At 39.8% G+C, this 25,428-nt stretch overlaps 1 protein-coding gene across 1 annotated transcript in view; it reads right to left on the reverse strand.

The window, feature by feature from the left end:
- Positions 1-25,428, reverse strand: part of LOC131592670 (leucine-rich repeat and guanylate kinase domain-containing protein-like) — a 49,551-nt gene that overhangs the window by 17,465 nt on the left and 6,658 nt on the right. Inside the window, exons 7-15 of the mRNA XM_058864343.1 lie at positions 23,466-23,609; positions 21,149-21,229; positions 20,441-20,527; positions 18,546-18,652; positions 14,687-14,806; positions 11,360-11,456; positions 8,800-8,913; positions 5,313-5,514; positions 4,182-4,311 (exon numbers count right to left, since the gene is read on the reverse strand). Coding sequence (XP_058720326.1) covers positions 4,182-4,311; positions 5,313-5,514; positions 8,800-8,913; positions 11,360-11,456; positions 14,687-14,806; positions 18,546-18,652; positions 20,441-20,527; positions 21,149-21,229; positions 23,466-23,609 — 1,082 coding nt within the window. The remainder of the gene's footprint in view (positions 1-4,181; positions 4,312-5,312; positions 5,515-8,799; positions 8,914-11,359; positions 11,457-14,686; positions 14,807-18,545; positions 18,653-20,440; positions 20,528-21,148; positions 21,230-23,465; positions 23,610-25,428) is intronic.

The following is a 25,428-nucleotide window of genomic DNA, read 5'->3' on the forward strand; positions in this document are numbered from 1 at the left end:
GAACCTGGGGTGGAAAAAAACGATCAGTGAAAATATTCTGAGCACAAGCGGGAAGGAAGGGGCGTTTTCCACCCCTGGAAGTGGCCAAGGCCAGGTTGGATGGGGTTTGGAGCAACCTGGGATAGTGGAAGGTGACCCTGCCCATGGCACTGGATGGGCCTTGAGGTCTCTCCACACAACTCACTTCTTAAAACCAAAATTCTTTTCAATAATTCAAATTATTCCAAAATTGAAAAGGGAAAAAAAAAATATTCCATACTTTTATCCTGTCTGTAAAATCACATCTAAATATGAAACAAAGCCGTGGAAATAACATTTTAAATATTTTTTGTTTGGCATTTTTTTTCTCTGAGGGTTCTGGCACTTCCTGGTTTTCCAGGGAATTTATGGATTCCTCATCCCTGGAAGTGTTCAAGGCCAGCTTGGAGCACCCTGGGAGAGTGGAAGGTGTCGGGGTTGGAACTGGATGGGCTTTAAATTCCCTCCCAACCCAGATCCTTCCAGGATTTTAATAGTTTCAAATCTCTGGATCCCATGGATAAAAGCTGCCAAGGGAAGTACAAAACTTTATCAGCTCCAAAAAAATGTTCTACTTCTGCTATTGAAAGTTTTTTAAAAGAACTTATCTATTTTCTCCCAGGATTTTTTTTTTTTTTACTCTGTTCACCAGCAAAAGATCTTACCCAGCAGTTCATTTAAATAAAAAAAAAAAGAGAATTATAAACCTCTCATAATCTCCCACAACCAATCTTCCCCCTGCTCCAATCTCACTGAAAAAGACCCTTTTAAAATCAACCTTGGGGCAAGGTTTGGAAAAGGAATTATTTCCCAGAGTCCATGAGAAGAGAGGATCTCTAGAAATAGGAGAGTTGGACTTATTTAAACACGGATAAATGGGGCTCTAAGTGAATTTAATGGTGTGTAGTAAATTTAAAAGTTACTTTATGAGCAGCAGAATTGCCCAAATCCTGCGGTGTTAATGAAGTTTCTGTAGTGACAAGTCACTCTCTGAAAGAGCTGCTGAGGAATACAAAGTCCTTTAAAGGCGCTTCAGATACTTAAATCTATCTCCAAAAGTACCAGGATCATATAAAAAAATCTTTTTCTTTTCAATCCTCACCCTTTTTTCTTCTTTTCTAATAATCTCTCTAGGGTTTTGGTGGGGTTTGTTGCCTTCGAGACAAAACGTCCCCAGAGATTTTAAGGCAAGAAAATACAATATTATAGCAAATAAGGCAAGGAAATCACCTTTTTCATTTCAGATGAATGTGGAAGTTCTGGAAATTAAAAGAAAATCTACTTAATTTAAGGCTAAATAAGATTTTTCAGCCAAGTCCTCACTGCTGTAACTCTGAGAAGCCACAATGTGTGCAGAAGCTTTTCCTGAGTCCACTGGGAAATTAATATTATTAATTCTTCCAGGATCCAAATTTACATGAAATGATGAACTGATGAATATTGCACTGTCCTTTATTACAGTTTTCAGACATTTTGCCCTTTTTTCAGCTACTTTTACTTGCAGCCCTCCCGAGCCATGCAGGCCGTGGATATTGGCTCTGCGTTCCTCGGGGAACTGATTCTCCACCCTGTTCCAACAAATCTAAAATGGAAATAAATCCATAAATGGAAACTCCTGGAGACAGAGGGAAAAAATTCCTAAAAATGAGCTTCTTTTTCATTCATCTTGCACATCCTCTTTTTACCATAATGCCTTTTTTTTTTGTTTGTTTATTTTTATTATTTTTTATTCTACTGAAGTTCTTCTCCCTCCCTTTCCCTCCTGGAGCCAATCGCATGGATTAATGATTAAATTAATAATTAATAAATAAAAAATAATAAATAATTAATAAATAATTAGACTGTCTGAAAGTTTGGGGGAGATTTGGGGTTCATTTTTCCCTTGTTAATTTAGGAATTTACATGAGGAGGTTGCGAGGGCGCTTGGTTTGTTCGGCCTGGAGAGGAGGAGCTGAGGGGAGACTCCTCGGGGTCTCTCCAATCTCTGCTCCCTGTGGCAGGGACAGGAAACAACCAGAGCTGTGCCAGCTTTAGGTTGGATTTTAGGAAAAGTTTTTCCCTCAGAGGCTGCTGGGCACTGTCCAGGCTCCCCAGGGAATGGGCACATTCCCAAAACTGCTCCAGGAGCGTTCAGACAATGCTCCCAGAGATGCCCAGGGTGGGATTGTTGGGGTGTCTGTGCCTGGGTGATCCTTGTGGGTCCCTTCCCACTCAGAAATTCCATGAAATTTTGCATGGAACCATTCCCTGACCCAAAAAAAAGCAGGAATGACAGCAAGCACTTGGATTAGATGGAAGTGGCCATGAGGCTCCAGCCTCGGCCGTTCAGGGGTTAAAAAGCTTCTTTCAAACACACCACAGATAATTTGGGAACAGTGGGTCACCCCAAAATCACTTGGAGTGGATTTTTAAGTTGTCTTCTCATCTTATTATCCTGATTTTCCTGCTCCTTGTGCCATCCTGGGGAAAAAAGTGAGGTCCCGGTGTCATCCCAGTCTCTTGTTGCTCAAGTTTGGGAGGAAAAAGTTCAGCCATGAGCACCCCGCACTTGGGATTTATCTGGAATGGGAGATCCAGAGCCCAAAACCATCCTCAGAGTCAGGAAACTCCATCTGAGCACAAAAAAGAGTCAGGAAAACCATCCAGAGTCAAAAACCATCCTCAGAGATGTCAGGAAACTTCAATCAGAGCACAAAAAAGAGTTGGGAAACCATCCAGAGCCCAAAACCATTCTCAGAGGAGTCAGGAAACTCCATCTGAGCACAAAAAAGAGTCAGACAATTCCATCCAGGTCCCAAAACTATCCTCAGAGGAGTCAGGGAACTCCATCCAGATCCCAAACCCATCCTCCTGGAGGAACCAGCCTGGGGGAGAGCATTGCAGGGCAGCTGGTGGAGCTTTCAGCTCTCCCAGGCTGCATCATTTACAGATCTCAGGACATCAATGAGCGATAAATAGGAATATTCTGCTGATTAAACCAGGAGTTCCCTGGTTCCCAGCACCCCTCACTTGGGATTTATCAGGAATAGGAGATCCAGAGCCCGAAACCATCCTCAGAGGAGTCAGGAAACTCCATCTGAGCCCAAAAAAGAGTCAGGAAAACCATCCAGAGCCCAAAAACATCCTCAGAGGAGTCAGGAAACTCCATCTGAACACAAAAAAGAGCTGAGAAATTATCAAGAGTCCAAAACCATCCTCAAAGGAGGCAGGAAACTCCATCCAGAGCCCAAAACCATCCTCAGAGGAGTCAGGAAACTCCATCTGAGCCCAAAAAAGAGTCAGGAAAACCATCCAGAGTCAAAAAACATCCTCAGAGGAGTCAGGAAACTCCATCCAGAGCCCAAAAATGAGTCAGACAATTCCATCCAGAGCCCAAACCCATCCTCAGAGGAGCCAGGAAACTCCATCTGAGCCCAAAAAAGAGTCAGGAAAACCATCCAGATCCCAAAACTCTCCTCAGAGGAGTCAGGAAACTCCATCTGAGCCCAAACCCATCCTCCTGGAGGAACCAGCCTGGGGGAGCCATTGCAGAGCAGCTCGTGGAGCTTTTGGCTCTCCCAGGCTGCATCATTTACAGATCTCAGGACATCAATTAGCGATAAATAGGAATATTCTGCTAATGAAACCAGGAGTTCCCTGGTTCCCAGCACCCCTCACTTGGGATTTATCAGGAATAGGAGATCCAGAATCCAAAACCATCCTCAGAGGAGTCAGGAAACTCCATCTGAGCCCAAAAAAGAGTCAGGAAAACCATCCAGAGCCCAAAAACATCCTCAGAGGAGTCAGGAAACTCCATCCAGAGCCCAAAAATGAGTCAGACAATTCCATCCAGAGCCCAAACCCATCCTCAGAGGAGCCAGGAAACTCCATCTGAGCCCAAAAAAGAGTCAGAAAACTCCATCCAGAGCCCAAAACCATTCTCAGAGGAGGCAGGAAACTCCATCCAGAGCACAAAAAAGAGTTGGGAAACCATCCAGAGTCAAAAAACATCCTCAGAGGAGTCAGGAAACTCCATCTGAGCCCAAACCCATCCTCCTGGAGGAACCAGCCTGGGGGAGAGCATTGCAGAGCAGCTCGTGGAGCTTTCGGCTCTCCCAGGCTGCATCATTTACAGATCTCAGGACATCAATTAGCGATAAATAGGAATATTCTGCTGATTAAACCCGGAGCTCCCAGCCCCTTTACCTGCCCTGCTCCTGACGCCTTCAATGTTGTCCAGAATTTCAGGTGGCTCCAAGCCCAGGTAGACCTTCACAAGGTGAGTCAGCTCTGTGAACGCCTTGTCCAGATCATCTGCACAAAGATACAAATCACACCAGTTTGACACAGAAATGCGTTTTTAACTCACCCAGAAAATACAGAAATACCGATTTTTTTTGACACAGAAATACGTTTTTAACGTCTATTAGGGAGGAAAACCTTCATAAACAGCTCAAAAAAGGCTGAAATTCAGGCTCTGCACTCACCTAAATATTTTCCTATTATTTTATTTTTTTAGGGCCGTGTTTAAACCGCAAACTCCAAATTTGCAATATTTTACCCCACAACGCTCTGATTTAACGCGGAGAACCCCAAAACCCACCAACACAGAAGGTGACCTGTTGGAGTCTGAGATACAGACTGTGTGCCCTTGCTTTTAATATTTAGTTCCAGGATTCAAAGAAACACTGAATTTCATATAATATGAAATTCATGTGCATGTTTTCATGGTGACACATGAAAACAAACGTTAAAGTTAGATAGGAAATGTGTAAATGTGTAGATTAGAAAGTTTCTTAAATCACTGGGTGAAAAAGTAGTTTAGAGAACAGGAGACAAGATGGAGGATTTAGGGTGTTGTCTCTTGTCCTTCTTCTTTCTTCTTCATGTTCTTCTCCTAGAGGTTTTTGGGTAGTAGTAAGTGATTGGGTAAAAAATGTCACAGTGCAGCACACAGGTGTTGGGTCATTGAGTCACTAAGAAAAATAATTTAGTTGGCATCTGTTAATTGGGTAAATGGACATATAAAAGACCTCGAAGAAGATCTTTGTTGGCCATTTTACCTCTTTTCTATCATAGTGCACATAGCTCCTTGTACCTTGTAATGCTGATAAGAAAAAATAAACAACTGAGACCGAACGAGAGAAAAAACCGCCTCCCTCTCATCAATCTTCAGTTCAAAGGGAAAAAGAACCCAAATCCAAAAGTCCCTAAAGAGACAGTGACCCATGAGAACCGAAGGATTCTGTTCCCAAGGGATTCTCCCACCCACCTCCATTCCTAATTACCCCAAAGTCCATCAGCAATTAACTCACCCGTGCTGATGAGCGCGTGGAAGTAGCCGGGGAAGCCGTGGTTTATTTGGAGGTACACGTCCACTCTGGACAGCGCCTCCTCGATTTCCAGCCTGCTGAACAATCCTGTCCTCCTCAGGTGTTCTTTATATTTCTCTTTGTCCTTCGGTACCAGCAGGACGTACCTGGGTTTAAAGTGGGTATTTTTCAAGCTACGAACACCCTTGGAAAGAAAGCAGAGAAAAATTGATATTTTTTAAATTTTTTTTTTTCCCTTGAAACTGATTTTTTTCAGCTGTTTCTTGAACTTGGAGTTTTGTCTCCAAAAAAAATGAAGGGTGACAAAATATGAAATTAAAAATGAAAATTTCGTGAAAATAAAGCAGAGGAACACAGGGGTTTATTCCTGAAACTGAATGTTTGTTGGATTTTTGTTGGAAAAAAACTGAGTTTTGGTTGGTTTTTTTTTTCTCCGTGTTTTATCCCTAATTACTGGCTGGAAGTTGCTCTGCTTTGCTTTCCCGGAGCAGAGGGGAAACGCTGCAAACATTTAATTTAATTTAATTTAAACCAGAACTGAGAGTCAGACCTGCAGCAACTTCTCCAACTGCAAGTGTAGGCTCAGCAAGATTTTAACTTTTAAAATTGGTGTCGGTCTCCTTTAGCAGCCCAAGATATACCCTAAATTAAAGGGAATGAATAACTCTTAATTTTCAGTCTCAGCCCATGGCCCTTAATTAAAATTTCCTTTAATGGCACTAAATCACTTTTGTTCTGAGCCCTGCAGAAGATAATGGACTCAGCACCTTCTATTCCCACCCATAATTCAAAATTATTGTTTTTTAGAGCTTGCAGGGATACAAAACTACAGTAAATTTAGTAAAATATAAGGTATATTCAATATTACATTAAATTACATATATTAAATTTAATATATTAAATTAATATGTTAAATATTATATATTAATTTAAAATATTATACATTAATAATATATTATATATATTATGTTATATAATGTATAATATAATTTAATCTAATAATATAATATAAATATATTAAATTATATATTATTTATATTATATATTATTAGAATTATATATTAATAGTATTAATAATATTATATGTTATTATATATTATAATTAGATATAATTATATATTATAGATAAATATATAAATATAAAACATTAATATATAGAATTATATCTAATATTATGAATATATAAACATTATTATATTATATATTACATATATTAATATATATTATCATATTATCTATATTATATATTATATTAATATTCTTAATAATATTAATGATTTAGTAATAGTATTAATATTATTAATAAAAATATATAAATATTAATTCAATATATTAAATATAAATATTGTAATTTATATAATTTTATACTAATATAATATATATAATTATATAATTACAAATATCTAATAATTAAAATATAGTAAATTTATGTAATTTTTTTTATTTTTTAATTGGTTTGGGAAGAGATTTCTTCAAGAAAAGTGGAAAAAACTTGTTTATTTAATAGGTAAAGCACTACTTAGCACCAGAATGAATAATATTAAATTACAAAATCTTTTGTTGTTTTGAAGAGATGATAAATTTAGAGTTGTTTTGGTTTTTTTGTGGGTGTTTGTTTTGTTTTTAATTTTTTTTTTTGGTGTTGGAAAATGTCATTGTTCAGGTGAGGTTTTTTGGTAATTTGTGGTTGTGATTCATGGCTCCATCAAAACCGAGGGGAAAAAGGAGCTGCAGCTCCTTTATATAATTACATTTAATTATATAAATATTTACATAATTCATACAATATTTAATTATATAATATTTAAATTTTAATTTTTATTTTATATAATATTTAATTACATAATAATTATATATCTAATAATGAGGTTATTAATTTGCTCTTTAATATCAGCCAAGCCACGGGCACTTGAAAGCATTGCAGCATTAAATTGTTGCTCATTTCAGAGAGGAAATATTTATTTTTAAGTGTCACCACGCTGCTGTTGTGTTATTTATACATTTATTATGCTATTTGTACATTTATTTATGTACATCCAGCTGATGTGCATGGATTTCTTTTGGGCCCAAACTCCTCAAGAAGACCAAGGCAGTCAAGTGAAAATCAGATTTTTGATCACCGGTTTCCCAAACAAAATTATCCTAAAAAAAAAAAATTTAAATTTAAAATCAGTTTTTGACCAGGTTTTGACCAGATTTTGACCGAATTTCTTTTTATCTCTGTTGTTTTACTTGGCTGAAAAACTGGTTTTTGTTTTTGTTTTGACCACCAGTTTCCCAAACCAAATTATCCTCCTGTAATTCATGAAATTTAAAATAAGTTTTGACCAGATTTTGACCGAATTTCTTTTTATCTCTGTTGTTTTACTCAGCTGAAATATCAGTTTTGTTTTTGTTATGATCACCAGTTTCCCAAACAAAATTATCTTTGTTTAATTAATGAAATTAAAAATCAGCTTTTGACCAGGTTTTGACCTAATTTCTTTTTATCTCTGTTGTTTTATTCAGCTCAAATATCAGTTTTGTTTTTGTTTTGATCACAAATTTCCCAAACAAAATTATCTTTCTGTAATTCCTGAAATTTAAAATCAGTTTTTGATTTTAAAAATCAGCTCAGGATTTAAAAATTCAGCTCAGGATCCTGTGTTAGCCCTGCACTCTCCTGCATTTCTTTTTTCTCTCTTTTTTTCTTTTTACTCAGTGCCCCATTCCAGGCACTCTCTGGAGCCTCTCAGTTTGGAATTTCACCTATTTGGAGCTTATTTTGAAGAAATCATTTGGAAGGAAATTCAGAATATCTTTCCTTTTTGTCACCTCACCTAGCTAATAAAGGTCAATAAAAGGGAAAGAGAAGTTTAATTAGAAAATTAGCTAAAAACTTCAGATTTTGGGGTTCCAACAGAGGGGTTTTGATACTTTTTTTGTGACCCAGTGCTGTGACCTGACAAACTTCTGAGAGGGCAGAGCAACCCCTCAAAAAAATTGCAAATTTTGATAGTTCTGCCCCAAATATTGCCTCAAACCCTCTGTGGTTTCATCAGCAAAGGAGAAAAAGGGTTTTTTGTTTTAGGGGTGATCTGGACTGGTCCTGCTGAAGGTTGGAGATGGGTGGGAATCTCCTGGCTGGAAAGCTGAGGGTGCTGGAATGGGAAGTGCTGCTGATGCTGAAAGTTGAATAAAATAGACCAGAAATTGAAAATTTAAAAACCAGACCAGCAGGAAAAGCTGGAAAAGCCCCCTAAAATCATCCCCCCTGCACTGCCAAGGCCACCAATGTCCCCAAGTGCCACATCCTCGTGTTCTTTGAACAATTCCTGGGGATGGGAATTGTTCCACTCCACCACTGCCCGTTCCAATCCTTTGTTATCCTTTCCAGGAAGGAATTTTTCAGGAAATCCAACCTGAAGACAACTTGAGGCCGTTCCCTCTGGTGTTGTCCCAAATCCCATGAAGAAATAGTGATGCTCACCTCAATTTCCAGGTGGACACAGGCACCCAGCCCCTCCCTGGCTATGGATTCCAGGGTGTCCCTTGCCAGTCCATAGCGGTGGCCGCTGTACTCGTAGGTTGCCAGAAATTCCCCCTGGAATTTGGAACAAGGAGAATGCCAAAGGAAATATTCCGAGGGGAAGAACTTCCTCAAATGAGAGGATCACTTTGGATTTCTCTGCTTTCTCACCCTGTTTTGATTTCCTGGTTAAATCAGGATTGATGAGAGTCCAAAATCAGTGTTAATGAGGGCACCAGAGCCCAAAATCAGCGTTAATGAGGGCACCAGAGCCCAAAATCAGAGTTAATGAGGGCATGAGAACCCAAAATCAGGATTAATGAGGGCACTGAGAGCCCAACACCAGCGTTAAAAAGGGAAGTGAGAGCCCAAAATCAGCATTAATGGGGGCAGTGAGAGCCCAAAATCAAAATTAATAAGGGCAGTGAGAACCAAAAATCAGCGTTAGTGAGGGAAGTGAGAACCCAAAATCAGCATTAATGAGGGCAGTGAGAACCAAAAATCAGCGTTAATGAGGGCATGAGAACCCAAAATCAAAATTAATGAGGGCAAAAGAGCCCAAAATGTGGGAAGTGAGAGCCCAAAATCAGTGTTAATGAGGGCAACAGAGCCCAAAATCAGCATTAATGAGGGCATGAGAGCCCAAAATCAGTGTTAATAAGGGCACTGAGAGAACCAAGAGCTCAAAATCCGTGTTAATGAGGGCACAAGAGCCCAAAATCAGTGTTAATGAGGGAAGTGAGAACTCAAAATCAAGATTAATGAGGGAACGAGAGCCCAAAATCAGAGTTAATGAGGGCACTGACAGCCCAAAATCAGTGTTAATCAGGGCAGGGAGAGCCCAAAATCAGGATTAATGAGGGTACCAGAGCCCAAAATCAGTGTTAATGAGGGTGGTGAGAGCTCAAAATCAGTGTTAATGAGGGCATGAGAACCCAAAATCAGTGTTAATTAGGGCACTGAGAACCCAAAATCAGAGTTAATGAGGGAAGCGAGAGCCCAAAATCGGAATTAATGAGGGAAGTGAGAGCCCAAAATCGGGATTAATGAGGATGGTGTAAGCCAAAAATCAGCATTAATGAGGGCACCAGAGCCCAAAATCAGAGTTAATGAGGGCATGAGAACCCAAAGTCAGTGTTAATGAGGGCACCAGGGCCAAAAATCAGCATTAATGAGGGTACCAGAGCCCAAAATCAGTGTTAATGAGGGTGGTGAGAGCTCAAAATCAGTGTTAATGAGGGCATGAGAACCCAAAATCAGTGTTAATGAGGGCATGAGAGCCCAAAATCAGCGTTAATTAGAGCACTGAGAGCCCAAAATCAGCAGAAAAGAGCCCCCATATCTGGGCTTGTGCCATGGATAATCAAATTCCAGAATCCTGAGAACAAAGAGCTGACAGCATTCCTGGGCCATCCCTTCCCTCTGGAAAGGAAAATCCAAAGCAAGGCACTTCCTTCTGCTGATTTTACATCAAACCACACCAGGCCATGGAAAAATGGGAGATTCCAAGGGAAAGGAAGAGATTCCACACATCTGCAAGGAAAATATGGGATTGGATGGGGCATTTCAAAGTTCTGCAGCCCCAGAGAGATGGAAGCAGATTATTTGATGTTTTTAAAATTAAACTTCTTGATAATTGTCACAAAGGGACAGCTCAGTTGTTTCAGGCTCTGCTGGTTTCCTCTTTTTGTATAAATACAAATAATGGGCTCTGCTGAGGCTTTTAAAGGCGAAGTTTTGTTGCAAAAGGCATCAAAAAGAGCAGCTGGAGGCAGAAATCCTTCAGAGAAACATCACTCCTTAAGGGGGGGATTTGCTAAACTTCCAAGGAATTCCCTGCAGGGTTGCTGGAGAATGTTGAAAAAATAAAACCAATAAACCCCACACTACATTTGTGCCTGAAAATAAGTTTATTTCTATGTTATACTACTATATAAATATTCCCCAGTGACCTTCTTGCCCATTTGGTGGTTTCTATAAATTCATTTACAGGAGAAAAGACAGCACAAATCTACAAGAAATTGGTGGATTCTGTCTGTGACCTTAAAAACACAACTGAGAGTGAATAAACAGTCACACCCAGGCACAAATTTAATATTAAAAATCTAATTTAATTTATAAATTATAATTATTCTTTAAAATAATTTATAAATTATATTATTATTATTTAATATAATTTATAAATTTGAAATAATTTATCAATTATATAATTTATATTAATATCTAAATTATATAAATAAATACAAATATTTATATATTATAATATATAATATATAATATATAATATAGAAATAATAATTATATACAATATAAATTATACAATATATAATATATATTGTATATAAATATATAAATTATATATAAATATATTATTAATTTTAAATTAATTTTATAAATTAATATAATTTATAAATGAATATAAATTTAATTTAATATGAAAATTAAACCAGGCTTGGACAGAGAAGTTGAGTTCACTGTGGGAGCAGGAAAAAAGCTGCAAGGACAGGAGTCAGGTACTTACTGCTTTCACCATTTTGTCAAATTCTTCTTGAGAAATGAAATAATAATCGAGTCTGTTTTCTTCCCCAAAATAAGCTGTCCTGGTGGTGTGACAGGGCCTGGGAGATTTATGGGACAATAAAGAAATAACCTGTTTTCAATCCCTGGAACAGCAGCAGGAAGGGGGGAAAGAGGGAAAACTGGAAATCATTTCATTTTTAAGCAGCAAAGAAATATGGGAAATAGAAAGAGGTGCAAATCACACCCCTAGTGCTGCGTTTTTGAAAGATTAACCCATAAATACACCGAAAAAAGTTAAATGTAACGGGGTATTTTGGCTATAAATCCCTGCCCAGCCCAGGCTGGCCTGAGCTGAGGCTGTCACAGCAGCCTGGGACTGAGAAATGATGAATCCATTTATTTTCCCCACTTCTGTCAGCTCAGGGAATGATAGAAAGTCAAATCCTAAATGTGGGAAAGGAGCTGGGATGGACTGTGAGGTTAAGAAAGAGCTCAAAAATCCCATTTTTCGACAGATCTCTAATGGGAAGGGGAGGAACAATCCTGAAACTGGGGAGGAAAGTGGGATGAAAGGCAGGGAAAGTAAAAACCTCAGCTACCTGAGCTTCCCATCAGGATAAAACACTAAAACCCACCAAAAATCCCCCAAAAACCCTGCTAATTAATGCAGGGAACAATTTCAACCGGTTTTCCTTCTGTTTGGAAATCAGATTTTTCTCCTCATTTCTGCTTTGCCATTAATGAGGGATAAAAGGCTGGGAAAGGAATTCCCTGCTATCCCATGAGGATAAACCTCAACCACCAGGGTGAAACACTAAAAAAACCCCAAAAAGCTCTCCCAAAAATTAGATAATTAATGCAGGTAACAATTTCAACCTGAAATATTCAGTAGTTCTCATTCTGTTTGAAAATCAGATTTTTCTCCTCATTTCTGCTTTGCCATTAATGAGGGATAAAAGGCTGGGAAAGGAATTCCCTGCTATCCCACGAGGATAAAGCTCAGCCACCAGGGTGAAACACTAAAAACCCACTAAAAACCCCCAAAAAACTCTCCCAAAAATCAGATAATTAAAGCAGGTAACAAATTGGGCCTGAAATATTCAGTGGTTCTCCTTCTGTTTGAAAATCAGATTTTTTTGTCCTTGTTTCTGCTTTGCCATTAATGAGGGATAAAAGGCTGGGAAAGGAATTCCCTGCTATCCCATGAGGATAAAATTCAGCCACCAGGGTGAAACACTAAAAAATCCCCAAAACCCCCAAAAATTAGATAATTAATGCAGGTAACAATTTCAGCCTGAAATATTCAGTGGCTCTTGTTCTGTTTGGAAATCAGATTTTTCTCCTCATTTCTGCTTTGCCATTAATGAGGGATAAAAGGCTGGGAAAGGAATTCCCTGCTATCCCATGAGGATAAACCTCAACCACCAGGGTAAAACACTAAAAACCCACTAAAACCCCCCCAAAAAAACCCAAAAATTAGATAATTAATGCAGGTAACAATTTCAACCTGAAATATTCAGTGGTTCTCATTCTGTATGAAAATCAGATTTTTTTCTCCTCGTTTCTGCTTTGCCATTAATGAGGGATAAAAGGCTGGGAAAGGAATTCCCTGCTATCCCATGAGGATAAACCTCAACCACCAGGGTAAAACACTAAAAACCCACTAAAAAACCCCAAAAAATCAGATAATGAATGCAGGTAACAATTTGAGCCTGAAATATTAAGTGGTTCTCATTCTGTTTGAAAATCAGATTTTTTTTTCCTTGTTTCTGCTTTGCCATTAATGAGGGATAAAAGGCTGGGAAAGGAATTCCCTGCTATCCCATGAGGATAAAATTCAGCCACCAGGGTGAAACACTAAAAAAAAAACCCAAAAACCCCAAAAATTAGATAATTAATGCAGGTAACAATTTGGGCCTGAAATATTCAGTGGCTCTCGTTCTGTTTAAAAATCAGATTTTTCTCCTGCCATTTCTGCTCATTTATTCCAGAGAGCTGAGCTGAAAACCTTCAAGAAATTCAGTGCCAGCATCAGAGGGTGGCACTTTTTTCCCAAAAAAAAAAACCCCAAAATGAGAGCAGCGAGTTCCACACAGACTCTGTAAAATTCCCTGATTTTTTCTGGGATCACACAAAACACACCCAGCTCCAAAGGTCACTGCTGAGCACGAGCCAGATGGTTGGAGGGGCCAATTTCACTCGATTTCCTGCAATTTTTACACATTTCAGCCCTTTTTAATTGCAGGGCCATGTTTACATTCAGACTGCCAGAGTATCTTGCATAAAATCCATTTTTAATGAGCAGAATGGTTGAAATATCAAGCCATAAAACTGCTCAAATCTCCCCTGAATAATTAAAAATACAACTTTGCTTTATGGATGCAATTTTCTGCTCTGTTAAGGTTCTGTTTCTCCCTTTTATTTTATTTTTTCTTTCCCCCCCTTCATGGGTGGAAGTTTTAGGGAATAAAACACACAATATAAAAATGCTCTTAAAAAACAACAACAAAAAAAATACCCTGACAGAATGTTTGGAAAAATTCAATTGGAGTTGAATTTGTCATTTTCAATCTATGGGTTTAAAGAAAGGGGGGAAAAAAAAGGAATTTTTAGTGACATAACAGATTTTTCCCTTAAAAATAAAAATGAATGGATAAATTAGTGCTATAAAAAATGGGGAAAAAGGGAATTCAGAGCAGGTTTTTTTTGGTTTTGTTTATTTTGGGTTTTTGGGGGTTTTTTTTGTGTGTTTTTTTGTTTGTTTGGGGTATTTTGGGGCTTTTTTGGGTTTGTTTTTTTTTTTTTTCTTTTTTCTTGTTTTTTTGGGTTTTTTTTGAGGGGGGGTTTGGTTGTGTTTTTTTGTTTATTTGGGTTTTCTTACGGGGATTTGGATTTTGGGATCTTTTTTGGTTTTGTTTTTGGTTTTTTGTTTTTGGTTTTGGTTTTTTGGTTGTTTTGCTTTGGTCTGTGGGGTTTTTGTTTGGTTGGTTTTGGGGGTTTTTTTGGGGTTTTTTTTTATTTGTTTGGGTTTTTCCTGTGGTTTTTTTTTCCTGTTTTGGCTTGTGGGTTTTTTCCATTTGTTTGTTTGTTTATTTTGCTTTTTTGTTTCTTCCCTGTTCACTTTTGAAAAGAAATTTATAATTTAAATATCTTTTCTCCCATTGACTTCAGGCAGTCAAGCCTTGGCAAGAGAAGAAAATGCAGCAAAATTCTTTGGTTTTAACTCATTTCCAAAAAAAAAAATCACCCACAAATCAAACCAACAACAATTCCAACCTTGATCCTTTGATGTTTGTTTTTTTTTTTAACCTCAGGAAGCAGAACTTACCCAAATCTGAAGAAATTCTTGAGTTTTTTGCAGATTTTGAGAGAAAGTTGCCTCTTCCCACAGGCCAGAGGGCCCAGTAACACCAGCATGGGGTAGGGGTCACCAGCATCAAGCAAAGTGCTGCAAGAAAGGCAAACCAGAGCGCATTAAATCACCTAAAAATCAAATTTCAGCAGCTTTTTACAAAGCTTTCCAGAGATTTTATCACCCCTTCAACTCATCTCATGTCATTTGCAGCGCAGACAAAAATGGAGGCGCTCTGAACGTAAAAATAGCAAAAAAATCTGCATTAAACCCTCTTTTTTGGAAGGAATAATGTTATTTTTAGTCTGATCTCACCTGATTTACAGCCTTTTCTAAAAGGCTGGGGTTTGCTGAGTTTTTTTTTTTAGAGATGGGAATATTTTAATGAGCAGGATAACTGGAATAAACCTGGAATAAACTCAATCCTACAGATTTTTCCACTCTCCTCATTGACTTCCATGTCCTGTGCCAGGTGAAAGTGTAAAAATTCTTCAATTAAACATACAAAAAAAACCCCACTCAGATCCTTAAAACTCCACTGAACAGAAATAAAACCACAATAAAAGCGCTGCAAAAATATAAAATTCTCCATTTTCTCCACGCTGAGTTGAGGATTAAATTCAGATTTTCCACTTCCAGCTCTAAGTAGGAGAATGAAGAGGATTTCTGCACTTATGAGTGTCCAACAATTTATTTAGGCAGATAAAAACAGAATTTTAGATTAATTTTTAATTTTTTTCAATTCACTTTTAAATCTCTGGTAGATTTTGATTGGGCCACTTGGAAATATGTCATAAATAATTGAAATAGTTCCAATTCAGTGATTTTTAAGTAGTTTTAACTAAATTTTGAGTGAAAGAAAACTGCCTCTGTGTCCATTTAATGGGATTTAAAACAGGTGAACACAGACACCTGAAAATAGAATAAATTTCTTTTACCATCCCTCCAACAAATAACTCCTTCTTTAAGAAATAAGGACAACATTCCAATATAATCAAGGAGGAAAAAAAATACAAAATCGTGGCTTTACTCCTATTTCAGGAGCAGCAAAGCATCTCTGTCACCTACCAGAATATATGGATATAATTAGCCCAAAAAGCTGATTTAGCACAATACATTAAAGGTAAAAATTTGGGAAAAAATTTAAGGTAAAATGAAAGGTAAAACTAAAGGTAAAAATTTAAAAATTTCTGGAAAACTTGTGACAGAGCCTCCCCAGTCCTTAAAATAAAGAATTTTTTTCCTTCTCCCTGCACAGGACCTGTTCCAGGCATGGGAAATGCAGAATTCCTCTGGCATCTTTCCTTCCACCAGGATGTGTTACACCCAATAAATCTTCCCTCCACAAGATCACCCTCAAAATTCAAATTCTCTTCAAGAAATTCCCAATTCCCTGTGCCCTCAGGTTCCTGGGATTTGGGATTTCAGCAGGAGAACAGGGAGAACATTTCCATTTTCCTGTCTTTCATTCCATCACCGCTTCTTGGTTCTCAACACTAAAAGCTTGGGGGTTCCTACAGCTTCTGGAAAAGAGTTTTGGGCTCGTAATTCAAATTTCTTTGTCTTTGTGGGCACTGCTGTGAAATATTAATACATTTTAAGTCCAGAAGGGATTGTTTTGATGACCAGAATCATCCTCCCCTCATCCCACTTGGAATTCTCCAAGTTAGTTCCTGTTTCAGGCGTGGGAAATGCAGAATTCCTCTGGCATCTTTCCTTCCACCAGGATGTGTTACACCCAATAAATCATCCCTCCACAAGATCACCCTCAAAATTCAAATTCTGTTCAAGAAATCCCCAGTTCCCCGCCTCCTCAGGTTCCTGGGATTTGGGATTTCAGCAGGAGAACAGGGAGAACATTTCCATTATCCTGACTTTCATTCCATCACCGCTTCTTGGTTCTCAACACTAAAAGTTTCGGGGTTCCTAAGCTTCTGGAAAAGAGTTTTGGGCTCGTAATTCAAATTTCTTTGTCTTTGTGGGCACAGCTGTGAAAGATTAATAAACTTTCAGGCCAGAAGGGATTGTCTTGATGATCAAAATCACCCTCCCCTCATCCTACTTGGAATTCTCCAAGCTGGTTCCTGTTTCCGGCCCGATACCGGAGGTTCCGTGAGATCATATTTGAATTTCAAACCTTCCAGTTGTGGAGAACTTTTGGTAAATTGTTCCAATGATTAATTATTTTAATTGTCAAGAAGAACCACGCTCTGGGTCTTTCTCTGAATGGGTTTCTCCTCAACAGCCAGGTACCAAAAATCATCCTGTCCTGGCCCATGAAACTGGAGATTAAATTAAATTTCTGCTCCCCGTGTAGCTGAGCAACATTTTCAAATGTTACCAGCATCTCTAAGAGGTGAAAATACCCAAAATATCCACAATATTACAGGTAAAATCACCAACTCAGAGAGGGAAGAAAAGGAAATTCAATGTTTTTTTCCTGTGGGGCAGGCAAAAATTGAGCTTTTTGCTTTGTTTCCAGGTTTTATTTGTAATAATAAAGATATCACTAACCCAGAATTAATTATAACCTGATGGAGAAAGAGAGATGCAAATGAACTCCCCCGATCTGGTTCCAAAAAGCATTTTTTTGGGTGGAAAAGGCAATAATCATTAGGAAGATTTCATTAATGACTCTGGAGTACTTTCCAGCTGAGCATGGGCCAATGTTCGAGGCATCATTAATTTTTTGGGGCAGTCCCACAAAGGCTGGGCCGATGTTTTTGTGTTTGTGTGCACACTTCCTCTGGCAGAAGGCAGAATTCCTTCTTTCCATCAATCTAAAAATCCACCAAGCAAATATTTAAAGTAAATACTTAAACACAGCCCTGGGGGGAAAAAAAATCCTTAGGGGTTTTGGGGTTTTTTTAAGAAGAAAAATAAGCCAATTTTGTGTTATTATTTTAGGAAATCTCCAATCTTGCAAAAATAAAAAGATAAATAAATCTTTGGGATTTTGTTTTTAAAAGAATTCTCAGAGCTGTTGTCACAACTGGGAAGGCTCCTGGTTTTTGTGGGTGATCTCAGAAAACAGAGTCACAATAAAAATACAAATTTCTGAGCTACCAAATGCTGGATTTTCTATCAGGTTACTCAGTTATTAATTAATTCAGCACCAAAACGGGGCACAAAGGTTGATCTCAGTGCCCACTGCAGCCAATATAACAATAATCCACATATATTTATAGTGCATTCCATCAGATTATGTGGAAGAATTTTCCAAGAACTCCTCAAATATCGGGACACAGCTGCAGAGCAGCAAAAATTCCATTTTTCAGAGGAGAAACGAGACTGGGAGAAGTCACCTGGGAATGGTGACACTGGGAAAAGAGCATCCACCTGCCTCTCCCTTCCATTCTTTTCATGGAATCATCTTCTTCTGGTAAAACATGGAAACTTCCCCTTATGAACTCAAAATGTGCCCCAAAGCCACCAAATAAAATCATTTTATCCCACCAGGATGCCAGCAGTGGGGAGAGAAGGCATCAGCAGAAGGGGAAGGAGAAGTTTTCCAGCTCTCTGCTGCCTCCAGGGATTTTTCCGGTGCCTTTGGGCACGGGGAGGGATTTTGCATCTCTCGTTTGTGGTGCGAGTGCCCATCTGCTCCAACAGATTGAGGAAAGGCAGCGGAGCTGTGGACAATCTGTCTCAGACTTTAGAGGTGAATGAAGAGCTTCGTTTCGTAATCAATTTGAACCAAATCAGATTTACCTCGTTTTCGGGCTGCTGGCAGAATCCTGCAGGAGTTCTCCTCGGGAAAAATGTCCCTCTGAATGTGACAAAATTCTGCTTTACTTGAGTGCCACCGTCAGGAGCAGCTGTGAAATGAACTCACCTGTCCAGGACTCTCTGGGGCCGCTTAAAGTTGTACAAAAGGTGAGTCCTGTGATCTTCAGCAGCCACAACTTCTGGAGGAGGGTCCCCTTTATTCACAGCAGCGACCTGTTCCCAAAATTTAGGGGCAGGGGGGGGAAAGGAAAGGGAGAAGTGATGGAATTGTTTCCAGCTGCAAAAGGCTTGGCAGATCACCAGGAGTCAGGATGGCTTTGTGCTCCCGAGGGTCAGGAGCAGAAATCTTTCCTGGGGATTGAAGGATGATTTGAGGGATGGATGGAAGGCAGCCAGACACAGCTCACTGTCTTTAATGTATTCGACCTTTTCCTGGGAAGAAAACAGGATGCCCCATAGGATGCAAGAGCGGTTTTGCTGAGGTTTTAATTACCCGTTCATTTGCATCCTCTCAGTGCTGGTGGAAGGTGCCAAACTCAAATCCTTGGGGACTGAAGCCACTCGTTTGTTACAGGATGGGCATTAACAAAGCGAGCAGACCCCTGACAGCGCATTCCTGCCTTTCCTGGGAGGGAGAGCACTCAGACTCCAAGGATTCCCTCCATCCATCCTGTTGGAAGCTCTGCTGACCACTAACGAGTTGCGTATTTTGGGGGTTATTAACGCCACATGCTCAGAAATAATTAAAGAATGACCGAGGCAAAGCCCGTGGGACATGAGACAGACAATTTCCAATTCCAAATTTCCAATCCCAAAATGAGACCAATCAGCCTTTGGAATAACCAAGAGGAGGTTGGATGGGACTCAGATCAAGCTGGGACGGTGGAAGGTGTCCCTGCCCATGGCAGGGCTTTGAGGTCCCTTCCAACCCAAACCCTCCTGGATTCCATGAGAATTTATTTCCCCAGGGAAGTGGTGGGTTCACCAATGCTGGTTGCTTTTTGGGCTGGACATGGACTTATATTGATTGTGCTTTTCCCAAGAAAGGCTGGAACAGACAATCCATGAGGTCCTTTCCAGCCTGGAATCCCAGGGCTGTGTGGCAGCCACGCCTGCGTTAGCCAGCAGCGTGGGGAAATCGGAGGGGAAACACCCAGAACTCAGAACTCCACATCCCCACAATTCAGGAGGAGTGAAGTAATTTCATTTTAGCTCTAATTTGGTCCTTTGCTCTGAATTAGCGGCTGGGAGCACATCCTGGTATCCTGAAGGAAGTTCAGGAACTCCTTTAATGCAAGAGATATTTATTCTCCGCAGTGGGAATCGCATGGTGAGTTGGACAAGCAGGAATTCCACTTCCAAGCGACATTCCTGATCTAACCCACATTCCTGTACATCCATTTTGTGTTAGACAGAGAGCTGCTGCCTCCAAATTCAGTTTGGCAAGAGAATTCTTGAGGTTAGAGGAGGCACCCTAAAATGACACGAGGAGAGGATTTTGTGAAACAACTTTTATCACTCAGAAGTGAAATGCTGGTCAAAACCAGTCACTCAGGTTCACTTTTACAGCCCATAGAGAAGAAAAAATTTCACTGATGTATTCAAAATTGTATTGAGATGAAAACAGGTTGGCACATAAAGAATAAGATCAACATCTTGGGCAGCCGGGGAAAATTGCACTCTGGTATCATTTTCATCTGTGTGTTCAGGATGGAGAGAGCCTGGCACTAAATAAAAACCCCAAAATTTATACAGATAAAATTGGGAGCGATGGATTCCCTGAAAGGATGGCTTTGAAAGGACAATTCCCTGAAATACAGCAGCTCCAGCACGGCTTGGGCCCACCACAGACACCAAATTCCACCACAGCAGGGAAAGGTTTCCAATCCAACAGAATTTCAGCTAAGTGGGATTTTGGGGGAGGAGGTTTGCTACAACTGCAAGCCTGGAATTTATGGTCTTTATTTAGAAAACTTCCAGAATGAAATGGTGTTTGCTTACCTTTTCTTCCACAGAAACCTCCTTGAGATCCAGTTCTGTGACTTGGAGCAACATGAAAATCGCTGAGAGCCAATAACCTTCCTCTTCCTGAGGGAAAAATTTTCCATTTTGACAGAAAACACTTAATTTAATCCAGCCAATATTTAATTCCAATCAGTTAAAATTAAATTTGCCTTAATACATTGGAAAATAAAAGGTTTTTTTACCCTGAAGGGTGTCAAGACACTGCCCAAACTGACCCTTCATGAGCTCAGCTGCTGCAGCAAGAGCTGAGTTCTTCAAAAGCTTGTAACCATAATATTCAAAATGCCAAGATGGGAATTTAAAAATGGAAAGGGATCTGATCAGACTTTGCTTAGGAGAAGGACATTTCAGCAGGAAAAGCCTTTCAGACTATGGAAAACCAGGAACAGTCTATTTCAGGTACTTTTTCCTGCTAATTTCATCATGTGCCACACAGACCAGCCTCATAAAAGGCAATAAAAACCTGGCAATTACAAGAAAAAAAATTAAACTCTTAATATTTTTCTTCTTTCTGGCATTGGGAATGACTGTAAAGTTCACACAAAATTTAGAAATCACAAGAGTTGGGATAGAATCATCTTGGATCACTCAAGAGAAATGACCTGTCCTCTTCTAGAGGCAGAAACTGGGGCTAAAAGGATTCAAACCACCACGTTTAGGTTCTCATTTTTGATTCTTTCTTACCTGCAGAGGGTTTTTTAGAAGATTTAAAACCCTGAGGAGAGGCAGATCTTCAATCCATTTAAGCTCACTCAGCTCAGCCACCTGAGCAGGGACAGAAACCGAGCGTAAATCAGCAGCAACACAACCCGTGAGAACAGTGCGGGGAAAATGAAGTATTTTAACGCCTGCTCTTCAAATCTGGGCATTAAAAAAAATTATTATAAATCACAAAAGGGGTTTACATGTTAACTGCACTCCATGAGGCACAAAAGGAGACAACCTGGCTGTTAGCTGGAGCAGCAGGATAATCCACACAGCAATTTCCAAGCACCTGCATTTTCCCAGTTCTTTGAAATGTCAAGCCCTAATGCATTTGGCTTTTAATGTGCTGATGTGCTTAAGTGAGGCAATTCTGCAGTTAAATTCGTGCTCTGGCTGGGTAGTTTAAAAAATAAAAAAAAAATTTAAAAAAAAATCCTTCTAAGAGTTTCTTTTCACTGAAGTTCAAGTTTGTCCTATAGAACTTGCAGCACTTGGCTAAAAAGGATCAGGATTTTTGTCCGTGGGGGTGTCTAAAGGGAAAAATGAGGGGGTCCAGAGGGTCCAAGCTGTTTGGGGTCTCATCTGTGCACAAAGGAAAGCTGGGCACTCAGTTGTGGGGGTGAATCAAGGTTTGTGTGGTCCAAGGAAACCTGGTTTTCTTGGTTTGGGGAGAATGTGGAATGGGTTGGGTTGGAATGACCTTCAAACCCATCCAGTGCCACCCCATCCATGGGCAGGGACACCTCCCAAAATCCCAGACTGCTCCATCCTGGTCTTGGATGCTTCCAGGAATCCAGGGGAAGCCACAGCTCCTCTGGGAATTCCATTCCAGGACCTCCCCCCACAATTCCAGCCAGGAATTTCTTCCCCAAATCCTATCTAAATCTCTCCTCTTTTAGTGTAAAACCATTCCCTTTTCTCCTGCCTCTCTCCATCTCTTTCACAGCCACTTTTAAATCCCAAAAACCCAACTGAACTGAAAAGATTCCAGATTCTCCCTAATTTATACTTGATTCTTTTAAAGTGTCTAAAAACATAAACCTCCACCACAGCCTACTCAAAACTCACTTTGAGGTAAGAATAACCCCACCCAGGACAGTTTTCACAAAGTTAAATGTGATTTTAGTGGATTTCTTAAATAAATCCCACGATTCCAACCATCAACAGTTGAAAATCACTGAATGTTTACAAAGGACATTTGCAGCTAAACCTGTTGTGCCCATTTTTTAAAAACCCAAGAATTTAAGATCATCCTGAGTGGTCGTGAGCTGAAGTAACTCCACATGTTAATCAATTAAAACTCCTCTTTAAATTATCCTTCAGAAAGCAACATTCAAAAAAAGGTGACTCATTAAACAGTTTCAATGACATCACTCAAAGAGGCAAGTTTTGATGAGGTGAAATTAAGAGTTTTTATGTGCTGTGAAGAACAGTGGAAAATAAATAAGGCAGTGGAAGTGGTGTTATTAATGTTAATAACAACCACACCATTAGAGAGTTTCCTGTCTGCTGCAATTGAGGTACCTTTAAATGTCAACCTAAACACAGGGAGAAAAAGAATCCACAGTGACTTGAATTAAATCTTCTTTCTAGGGGGGAAAAAATGACAGAAAATGTTTCGCTGCTGCTTTATATTTTTATTTTCTTAGATTATCTCTTTTTTTGCAAGTCTTTGACGTCAGAGTGATTCACAAATTGATTTTTTTTTTCAGTTAAAGATGCTGGAAGATCAATATCAAAATTACTGTGGATACTTGGTTTGGCATTCAAAATTCAAATGAGTCGGATGGTGCCATTGTACTTCCAGTACAGAAAATTGTGCTGCGTAACAAAATCCACTTTTTAACTGAGTTCTTGCAGTTCTGCCTTGCAGGGAGTTTCCAGCTGAGAGCACAGAAGAATCTGAGGTCATAAAATTGAGCTGAGAGATATTAACCATCCCCCCTGAGGCCTGGCAGCAGCAGAGCTGTGGTGTAAGTAAAGATCCTCCGGAATAATCCAGCCGGAAAAGCTGCAAACTCATCCCTGTCTGACCCAGCCAGGGGAGCACTGGGAATTCTCAAAGTGTGAGAGTGCTAAAGTGGGACCTGAGAGGAGAGAAACCCACCTAAAATATTAAATAAGGGCTGAGAGGACACCAGGAATCCACGTGGGAAACACCAAAAGAAAAGATTTCGTCTTTTCTAATATTCATTTCTTGCAGTGCTGAGTGATTTTTTGGAGCCCTTCAAGGAGTTGAGTGCTAAAAAATTAAAGTATTCTGGGTTGTTGGAAGAGGCTGAGCTCAGCCTGGTACCTGGTTATCCTCCAGGTTGATCACCTCCAGTAGATTGTGCTCCTCCAAGCCTTGCAGACTGTTGATTTTATTCTTGGACAGATCCACCCTCTGCAGAGCTTTCAAGGTCTTCAGCCCATTCACCTTCTCAATCTGGTTAAAGCTCTAAGAGGAAAAAAAACCAAAAATAAAGCAGAGAAACTGTAAATAAACCTCTATGGAAAACAACATTCCTGAGGGGGAAAAAAAAAGTTATTTGTTGGATTTGAGGGTTCTTTGTTATGGAGAAACCTGTCACAAGTAGGCCTTTATGGGTTAGCCTCCTGATGTGTTACGTTCCTGCTAATAAACCTCTGTGGAAAACAACATTTCTGAGGGGAAAAAAGAGCTATTTGTTGGATTTTAGGATCCTTTCTGGTGGAGAATCTTGTCACAAATAGGCCTTTCTGCATTAGCCTCATGCACATCCTGATATGTCACATTCCTGCTCGTGGAAATAAAGGAATCAGCTCTCTCCTGATTAGCTTATCTCCAACTCACCTTGAAGAGACAACAGCAATAAAAAGAGCTCTGACATTTTTTAAAAGCTGATCTTGGCCCAAGAACACTCTTGTCACCATCCACCTCAAAATTTAGAACACAGAGATGCATGGAAAATTATGGAATATATATACATAAATACATTGAATTTCCCTCTGTAATCATGGCTCTATTTACACTTGTGATTACAGAATAAATAATGAAAAAATTAAGGTAGGATGGAGAGGAGACAGGCTGAGGGTTGGGAATGTTCCCCTGGAGAGGAGAAGGATCCAGGGAGAGCTTCCAGCACATTCCAGGGCCTGGAGGGGCTCCAGGAGAGCTGGAGAGGGACTGGGGACAAGGCCTGGAGGGACAGGACACAGGGAATGGCTTCCACTGCCAGAGGACAGGGATGGATGGGATCTGGGGAAGGAATTCCTGGCTGGGCTGGAATTCCTAGAGGAGCCCCTGGATCCCTGGAATGTCCAAGGTTGGACAGGGCTTGGAGCAGCCTGGGACAGTGGGAGGTGTCCCTGGACAGTGGATGGGCTTTGAGGTCCCTTCCCACCCAACCATTCCATGATTACACTGAACATGATACACTAAAAGAGGAGAGATTCAGATTGGATTTGGGGTAGGAATTCCTGGCTGGGAGGGTGAGGAGGCCCTGGAATGGAATTCCTAGAGGAGCTGTGGCTTCCCCTGGATTCCTGGGAGCATCCGAGGCTGGAGCAGTCTGGGATTTTGGGAGGTGTCCCTGCCCATGGCAGGGGTGGAATTGGATGATCTTTATGGTCCCCTCCAGCCCAATCCTTTCCTGATTCCACAATTCTCTGATACAAAAAATCTCTGGAATACGTAAATCCGTGTTTATGCACATTAAGTAAAGGCTCCGTTCACTGTCAGGGACAGCACAGAAATGTTTAAAAAATAATATTTTTTTTAAAAAAAACCAAACTATTTTCCTGTAAATTCTTCCAGACTTTCCCACATGAAACACTCCGAAGTTTTGAGAACCCATAACCAACCCTCAGAGTTATTGCAAACGAGGCCCTGGTTTCTCACTGGCCTCCAGATGGTTTCATTCCTCAGGGCCCCACAAATCATTTCTGCCACAAACTCCAAGCAGGGATAACAATTCCTTGCTCATCCCTGTCCCAGTGGCCACACACTCCCAGATGGCCTCTCCACAGGATTCCTCCTCCATAACCTTGCAGATTTTATTTTGCCATCAGCCTCATCTTATGCTAAAAGCTTGGAAGCCTCATCTTCTATTAATAAATATTTAGGAACTGTTGAAATAAATAAGCCAGCTGACTCTAATGTTAATCCAGTTGTCTGTCCTTGACATTTTTCCTGACTTTTAAATGTTTAATTAGGTTATTAATAGCGTGGAGGCTCCCTCTCTGTTCCTGAGCTTCGTTAGACCTCTGGTTAATCGGGTGCAGCTCGGAGCTGGAGT

The sequence above is a fragment of the Poecile atricapillus genome, chromosome Z (assembly GCF_030490865.1).
Source record: "Poecile atricapillus isolate bPoeAtr1 chromosome Z, bPoeAtr1.hap1, whole genome shotgun sequence".
Classification (NCBI taxonomy): domain Eukaryota; kingdom Metazoa; phylum Chordata; class Aves; order Passeriformes; family Paridae; genus Poecile; species Poecile atricapillus.